A 9,404-nucleotide genomic window follows, 5' to 3' on the forward strand; every position below is an offset into this window, starting at 1 on the left:
CACTTATTTACATCACGGTCAGTGTGTATTAATCCATAAAAACACTAACATTTTGAAGGTTAAGGTTTTTCCTGGATTTCAGCGACGTTTCAACAAAGTTTCTCAACACAAACTTTTTTAACTACGGAAATAATGAACCGAGAGTCTTTGCTTCCCGGCCTCTCCCCTCGCAGCCTGCGTATACATTCAGGCCATGCCTTTAGGCCAGTAAAGGCAGAGGTTGCAACTCTTATTGTGGGCCTTTTTAGCAAAAAAAAAAAAAGTGCAGCTGTACAGTATTTTCCATAGACAGGCAAGAGCTTTGACAGAGACAAAGCGAGCGGCCGCAGCCCACCAGTCCTATAGCTCTGCAGTGCTGACACGACAAAGCTTTGTGTCACGTTTGCAAAGCCCTGATCCCGGCGGGGTCTATAAAGACGCCCTGCACTGCCCAACGTCCGGTCCAGTCCAAAGTGAACACAGTTACAATGGGCAAGGTAAGCACGCAACCTATGATACAGACACGCATAGGCAATACATACACGCTGGCAGAGACTGACAAATGGTAATACCTTGATATTTAGCTGTTTTAAAGAATAAACTCGTAAAAGAAAAGAGAAAATCTACGAAACCAAAAAGCAACATCGTCGAAATGTACAAGGGCCGATTATTGGTTTTGAGTGCCGGTACCGATACTTTGATGCAAACAAAACAATTGCTTTGTTTTTTTATATACAAATGTTCTTATTTTTGTTTCACATAAAATAAGCCTCCTGTTTAAATATATTTGGCATCAAATACCTCAGAATTACTCAGGTGCTTTGCAGTGCAGTTGCAGTGAATTTTGGGTTTAGGTCTGCAGTGAATTTTGTTATGTGCATCATGTGCAGGAAGCTAAGAAATTACTTAATTCAATTATGTGTTGAGTAGCAAATGGTAAATACACATGCTTAAATATTATTCCCATTTCTTATAAGCTTCAGTCGGTCTTAACTAGGCAATTGCACGTATTTGTAGAGAGATGTCTAATCAAAACGATGTGTTACCTTGAAAAGTATTTTGGGAATATTGCCACTGAAAAATACAGTATACAGAATGCGGATCATGTGCACTGCACATCAAAGATAACAGTTAGTTGATACCACAGTGCGTGGCAAATTTTTAATTCAAAACAAAAACCACAATGTAAAAAACAACAAGGCCTACCTGTAATTTGCAGCGGAACTTGCACACCTCAGCCTTTCCAGTCAGCTGGACCGCACAGGAATCTGGAAGAGCAGCAGGTCAACGTTATTCATAATCATAAAATGTGTGGCACATCTTTTACCTTTACATTTAAAATATACATCAGTGTGCGTAATGCCAACAATGGTGTGCACAAAATGAACGTTTTTATTTGTTCTTAACTGTTATTTCACAAATGGAAGCTAGCATTATGGTCAGGGAACGCACGGCTTTGCCGCTGTTCCTGTTTACGTTTCAAGAGTGTAAGCAACAGATAAAGGACACCTTGAGATATTTAACATTTATAATTATATGGAAATTACATAAAATGAGAAAAGTTTGCTATAACTGTGTGTAGAGAGTGAACTGTAGATGACATTATAGGTGGGGAAAGGCTAAACACCTGTAATAATAATAGCTATAATTATCATCATCATTATCACTATGATACTGTGCTTGCTGTAGATAGGATACTTGAACTATGACGTCATCGGCAGACGTTGGGGGCGGGGCCACAGCGGTGACTTTTCAACCACCGTTTTCCAAATGTTTATTGTCAAACATTTGTATCGTTTGTGGTGACGCACGTTCTTACGAGGGCGTGTTTTCTTTCTTTCTCGTGGTTTGGTTTTGCATCGTTTCGATCCAAAGTAGCCCGCGCCCTTTAAGCTAGCTCGCCTCACCTGCTCCGGGCGGTGCGGGGGCCATGAGCCTCGATTTCCCCGCTCTTTGGGTGTTTTGTTTTGCGGACAGTTTCACGGCATGCCTTCGCGTTTAACCTGAGAGGGGTTTTTTTCCCCAAATGAGAAGTGTTTTCTATTCATTTTAAACTGCGGAAATGATCATGTTCAATCGATAATTAATCTGTTTGTCAACCTCGGGGGGGTCCAATCAAGGTTGCCAGGTCAAGTAGACAATACCCAGCGCCAAACTTCCTCGGAATCAGACGCGAGGCTCCTAAAAGTCGATTTTCATAAAAATAAAAATAAAATGAAAGAAAGTGTATCAGTACAGTTGAGGTTCCAACTTTCATCTTTTCAAAGTTTCGACGTTTTCGCACTAAGAACTGTTAATTTCAACACAGTTTGACGTAGCCCGGTTGGGCGAGCAACCCATGAAACCTGGCAACCCTGTATTACCTGTATTATCAGTGCGACTTGTTTTCGTCGTGTGTCCAGTGGCAACAAAACCAACATCACTTATTTACTGTATGAAGTACGTATGTGTTTTTTAACATTAAATATAACCAATATTTTTAAACTTTTTCTTTTTCTTCTTCTTTTGGAGCAGTACCCTCCTGAATATAATTTGTTTATTGATGATTGTCTGTATAATGTCAGAACAAGATTCATTCACAGTCGTCAAATATTTTCTGTTGAGATTGTTGCGTTTGAATAAAATCAATCTATAGTGATGCAGCTCCAGTGTCTATTTGCTCGGTATTATTTTTTTTTTTATCTTTTCCGAACATAATAAGTTATTTTCCGGTACTGGAGCCCACTCTGGTCCAATATCATAAAAATGTATATGTTTATTTGGTGCAGATATTTTTTCTCATCTAATTTAAATTGTGTATCCCTGTCTGTATTTACCCCGCCCGCCCACGCCTCCCGCAGATTGTCTTTTACGAGGAGAAGAACTTCCAGGGCCGCCACTATGAGTGCAGCAGCGACTGTGCCGAGATGCAGAACCACCTGAGCCGCTGCAACTCCATCAAGGTGGAGAGCGGCTGCTGGGTGGCCTACGAGAAGCCCAACTACGCCGGCTACCAGTACATGCTGCACAAGGGCGACTACCCCGACTACCAGCGCTGGGCCGGCTTCAACGACTGCATCCGCTCCTGCCGCATGGTTCCCCCCGTGAGTGCTGCGCCACGCACGGGTCCTTCACCTCTCGCTTCACGGCTGGGCTACTCCGCTGCATTCTGTCAGGGGCCCGATTCTCAAGCCGATGTCGACTCGGGGACCTGACAAATGAAAAAAAAAAAAACAAGAAAGAAGGAACAAAGAAATGCTGAACGACCTTCATATTGTTCTTATCATCCTAGGGCATAATTAAAAACAAACAAACAAAAAAGACACAGGAGCTAGGCTAGGTGATTCCCTCTGCAGCCAGTCATTGAGCTAACACATTTAGCATGCAACTCTATCAATATCTCAGCCCTCGACACCAGAGCTGCAACGATTAATCGCCAACTATTTTGATAATTGAATAATGTTCTGCTGGAACTCACGAAATTGCTTAAGTGGAATTTGCAAAAATCGTCATGGTACACCTGGCCAGCTCTAGGGGACTTTCCAGGGGGGCATCAGGCATTCTGGAGGGTCCTGAGGATTTGACAGACCAACCCTAAATGAACATTGTGAAAAAACAATGTTCCCTACAAAGGCTGAAATATCCCATAATTCAATTTCAAAATGAAAAACTTTCTGCTGTTTTTGGCCGAGGATGTGTATTATTTTGTGAATCTTGCAATACATTAAATACATAATAATAATAATAAATAATAATTATTATACATACTAATAAACACAGCCCCCTCTGGTAGGCTGGCCCTAACCCTTGTTATTGCAGAAATGTTTCGGTCCCATTATGTAGTTATTCTCAGCTGTTCTTCTGTATCAAGGATCCTCAATTTGATACGCATCCGTCCACGGACCACGTTTGATTCGATTTAGTCCCTGGAATCCCAGACTGAGAGGATATTTTTCGTTAAATAAATATCTAACAGTGAAACTAGGATCAGGAGGGTCATCACAGGACGTTCTCCAACGGCGCTAACGTCTCGTACAGAAAATCAAATAACAGTGAAGTTTAACTAAATCATTTTGCTGGGGACCCCCTGGAACCTCTCGAAGGACCCCACGTTGGGAACCAGGGGACATAGACCTTCATCAGACACGCCCCTTATTCTGTATTCATCTTTTGCCATTTGGGGTCAAGGGATGATGCTAGAGGAGGATGTGTATAAATACTGTACATGGTTACTGTGCATGGTACTGTATAATTCTGCGGAACATGCAGACCTACAATATGTACTGGAGCCTGCGTCGCCTCCCTGCCGCAAACGCCAGCCGCCACCAGCCGTGGCTGAACGGCGGTGGCCTGACGCCGCCATTCGAGTTTGGCGCCGGTTCTGAACGTTGCGAACCAGGTGGTGAAACCGTCGCTGGTTCACCTGGTTCACCTGGTTCACCGTGTTAATGAGAAGGAGCCTGATGCCGTGCTGATGATCAATAACCCCCTCTCCTCTTCCCTCAGTACCACGGAAACTACAGGATGAAGATCTTCGAGCGCTCCGACTTCGGGGGCCAGAACATGGAGCTGGCGGAGGACTGCCCCGACCTGCACGAGCGCTTCCACACCCGCGACATCTCCTCCGTCAACGTGATGGAGGGATACTGGATCCTGCACGAGCACCCCCACTACCGGGGGCGCCAGTACTTCCTGCGCCCCGGCGAGTACCGCCGGCACAGCGAGTGGGGCAGCACCAGCCCGACCATCGGCTCCCTGAGGCGCGTCACCGAGGTCAACTGATCCGCCCCCCGCGCCCCCGCCCCCCGTCTCCTCCACCGACGCCACAACACCTCCTCCACCTCCTCCACCTCCTCCTTTCTCCCTTCGTACCTCCAGCCCTGTCTGATCTTGGTGTCGGTGCTGTGGCGGTCCTTCCTTTAATCCAACTTTAATCCAACGTTTTAATGATGATAGCGGGTTCTAGTCCGTCACATGTGGCCTCCTGAGGGGCCCCCCCGACCCCCCCGACCCCTTTGGTGCTCAGGTGATGCTGAAGAGTAAAACGCAGGTGATCTCTCTTTGCTTTGGTCGCACGGGAACGGAACGTCGTTCCCGACCTCCTGTCCTGTTTAAAATAAAATAAATGAAAACTTGACTGAAGTCGAGTTAAAAAAAAAACAAAAAAAATACGAGGCCTTTGTCTTTTTTTTTTGACACCGAACGCCGTCGGCGCCAAGAGGTCAGGGGGCCGCGGCTCGTCAAATCCGAAGCCTTCCTGTGCCACTCCGGCCCCGGCGGTTCTAACGTTGATTGGGCTTGAACTCTGTCGGTTCCGCGGCTCGAGCGAGACCCGGAGGTTTTCCCGCAATCCTTCAGTGACGTCATCAGCAGAGACAAATTATCAAGGAAACAGAAGCTTATTCTTTTGAAGCCGCTTATTTCAGAACAGAAAAAAAAAAAAAAAAAGCAAAGGGTACGCGGAGATGGGGCGCACAGGAGCCTTTACGAGATCACATGTTACAGAGCGGGCGCTTTGGGCCCATGAAAGGCAGCCATATTAGATCCACATCACAGGACCCGAGCCGACTCAAAGAGCGGGAGTCAAAGTGGCCTGGTACTCGCCCCGAGCATCCAGCTCTCAGAACAAAAAAAAAAAAAAAACACAAGCCAGTCCACATCCCCAGCTCATACATTTTTCATCGGCCCGAGATACCGAGCTCTTTCAAAAATAAATATCAATTATTGAAATTGTTAATTAGACTCTGCGTAATTGGCGAAGATACACATGAATAAATAACTCTGACCATTAATTATTGATTAAAAAAAATGCGAGGCCCAGCAGTGAGTGTGTTTGAGAGTCTCTTAAGATCAAGAACAACCAGAAGTATGAGTTTTGGCCTTGAGTAATGTCCAATTAAAGGACTGTCATCTTTACTGCGTTAGTCCAGTGAATCGCCGTCCGGCGTCCGACACCCGGCGGAGTGTCGATGGGGCGCGGGACCCGATGTGCTGCGGGCGACGCCGGATGAGACGTGAGAAGGGTTTGGCAGGCGCCTCCCTCCCACCCACCCCCATCCCGTCGTAAGTGGACGTTAACCAGGGGTCACGAGGGGTCAAGAGGGGCTGTCAGCGATTCCCATCAAACGGCACGGGGCGCGGACGCGGCGAGCAGGCGGCGGCACCGGGACCCGGGCGTTTTGAGGTTCTGTGCGAGCCCGGGGCGGTTGCGATCCCGGAAAAAAATAACTCATCCTCGCGCTTGCATGAAAGGGAACGGCGGAGGAGGCGGAGCGGAGGAGGCGGCTCTGTGAAGAGCTTCGCCCGAACGGACGCTTTCGCAGGAATCGGGGCCGAGGCCTTGACCTCTTTCGCAGGAAGATTCAAGATTCAAGAGGTTTATTTGTCACAAACATATACATACTTTCATACATATACATACATACATACATATACATACATACATATACATACTTTCATACATATACATACATACATACATATACATACATACATACATATACATACTTTCATACATATACATACATACATACATATACATACATACATATACGTACTTTCATACATATACATACATACATACATATACATACATACATACATATACATACTTTCATACATATACATACATACATACATATACATACATACATATACATACTTTCATACATATACATACATACATATACATACATACATATACATACTTTCATACATATACATACATATATATACATATTTTCATACATATACATACGCTCATACATACATGCAGTGAAATGTCCAGAGATTATACACAATAGTTACTAAACCGAACGTAATAACTAACTAATTCCTACCTAGCAGCTAACTGAAACTAACTGATTCCTAAAACGTAAAGCAGTTAGTGAATAGAATAATATAAATAAAAAAATCTAATAAAATAATAATAATAATCAAATAAAATAAATAAAATAAAATAAGACCCAAAAAGTAAATTGGTGCTGAAACCTCAGAGAGGGAGCGGTGATGAGTCAAGGGGAGAACATAAGCCCACCCGCTGTTCTCAGGGGGGTGGAGCGGGGGGTTGGTGGAGTGATGGAGGTCAGATGAGGTGGCTTCACTTCGGCTTCATGATCCATGACCAAGGTACGTCTCAGAAAATTATTAACATTTAAAAAAAAACCAACACACTGGACTTGAGTGAAAGAGCGAGTCCAGACTGGAACCCCACGTTTAGAGCCTGACAATGAGATCAACCTCCTTCTATGAACTGAAAATAATATAAAAGGCACACGCGGGCGGGTGTCGCAGAACAAAAACGGAACAGAACCTCGAATCTCGTCCCGGGGTTCTGCCTGCGTGGAGCTCTCATGCTCACTCCATCTCATTCGGGGTTTCCTGCTCACGGCCACACATCGATGGGAACGGGGTGGTGTCCCGATAAGGTTTTGCATGCGAAGCATCATCTCCATCCCTCCTCACGTCGCACGTTTTAGCAGTTGGCGCTTTCCCGAAAAAAGGCCCCCATCTCCGTCGCTTTCACGAGTCGGGAGTTTCAAGGCAATCAAGGTTCGATAATCGCTGGTCTTAAACGGCGAATCGGCCGATTCCGGAGGTCAAACACACGCGACACAAATCGGACCTTTTGGTGCACGTGCTGAACAAACGCGTCAGAAGCGAAACGCTGAGGTGCGACGGAATAATCTGGGTTAGGGTCGGGGCTGTTCATCGTACTAAGCTCGGGATACAGAATCGGGAATGGAGTCCAAATTTAAATATTGCCCGATTCTTAATTAAAACATGACGTCAGTGTGCATGTACATTCAGGGCTCCAAAGTGTGTGTGTGTGACCTGGACCCCGCCCGGGGCCCGGGACGACCCCGACGCTGGCGATCTTCTACCTGCGGCGGTGCCGCGGTGCCATTCCTTCTCTCTTTAAGTACACCGAGCATCAAACAGACAAACAGCGCACGTCCCTCCCTGCATCTCTCCTCTACCTCCAGTCATGTAGACGACGCCTTCAATCGCTTCGCAAGAAGAAAAGGAAAAAAAGAAAAAAAAAGAAAAAGCGAAAAGAGACGGCGAGAAAGACAAAGGCGTGCGATCCGAGTTTTGTCTCCCTCTTCATCTCTGAACCCTTTGGACTTGGTGATGGGAGGCTGATTGAAGGGTAAGTAGTGCGTTTTGGAGAATGAATTCTTTAGATGATAGGAGAGAAGGAGGGAAGGAGAGAGGGAGGGAAGGGAGGGAGCGAGAGAGAACCCAGAACACAGGCCTGTGATTCCATTATTAGTCTCGGTTCTCGGTCCCTCCCTTTTCATTTCTGATGGCTGGGTAATTAAACCTCTGTAGTATTGTCTTCCAGCTTTCTTGCCCCACTTCCAGCACTGCGAATTCCCCCATGGGCAACTTTAAAAAGGCCTCTTCTTTTTCTTTTTTTGACATCTCTTTTTCAGATCAGTACCACTTCTTTCTCCCATTAATTTGTGTTCTTTGTGGAAGTAAGGAAGACTATTGCCAGGACAGAGATGAATATACATGTACAAAAAAAATAAATAATAAATTCTTCCAACATCTCATCTCCAAAAAAAAAAAAAAAAAAAAAAAAATCAAAGGACACAAGAAAGGAAAATATCCAAATATTCTTTTTCAACAAAAAAACTTTTTATTCTACATTACAGCGATTAAATTACCCGAACTGATCCTTAAGTGCGCCTTGCAAGACATCAGAACGTAGCTCGGAGGGAGGAACGGAGCGGCGCAGGGATTTCAAGGCGGTTGTGTTGCTCGCCCCAAGGTTAAAGGAGGCAGCTCCACAATTACCGCTCCTGCTCTGACAAGAGGCTCTGGGCACCGGGCGCTTTGCATGAGAAACGGCACCAAACAAAAGCAGAAAATGAACTGTAAAAAGAATACTCAGAATAATAACAAAGAAAAGTGATTGCCGTTGGAAGTAATTTGCTGCGTGCTGAACTGGGGCCTTTTCTGAGTCTCCATCATATCACTGTCACTAAAATACAATATGAGACATCAGGGCTGTGACTGCTGTCACTCATTTGAATCCAGTGGTTCTCAGCGTGGGGGTCCCCAGCAAAATGATTAATAGTTCAACTTCACTGTTACTTCATTTACAGGACGTTAGCACCATCTGAGAATGTGGAATAATGACCGCTTGGATCCTAGACACACCAAATCATATCCGACAATAAAATCCAGCTCAAATCGGAATCTTATCAAATGTGGTCCGTGGCCTAGTCCATGTCAATCTGAGGATGCCTTTATATTAAAAAAAAAAAAAAGGGTTTTAAACAATATCTCAACACATGAATTTGTTTGATTTGAATATGCAGCCTGATCTATTCTGATGAAAATACTCCATCTGTACGCACAGCGGTGCGGGGCAAAAAACTAAAAGTGCAAACTACAGTTGTACGAAGAAAAGGAAACACTGACGTAGAGTGGAG

The 9,404-nt window shown here is 45.0% G+C and overlaps 1 protein-coding gene across 1 annotated transcript; it reads left to right on the top strand.

Annotated features, from left to right (window-relative positions):
* Positions 1–132: 132 nt before the first annotated feature.
* On the top strand, positions 133–4,740 carry crygmx (crystallin, gamma MX; the record flags this gene model as incomplete). The annotated part of the gene is made up of 4 exons (XM_080021327.1): positions 133–178; positions 391–476; positions 2,820–3,062; positions 4,465–4,740. 4 exons carry the CDS (start codon positions 133–135, stop codon positions 4,738–4,740), a joined length of 651 nt encoding a protein of 216 aa, XP_079877453.1.
* Positions 4,741–9,404: the final 4,664 nt, after the last annotated feature.

This window comes from Zeus faber (genome assembly GCF_960531495.2).
Source record: "Zeus faber genome assembly, chromosome: 20".
Taxonomy (NCBI): domain Eukaryota; kingdom Metazoa; phylum Chordata; class Actinopteri; order Zeiformes; family Zeidae; genus Zeus; species Zeus faber.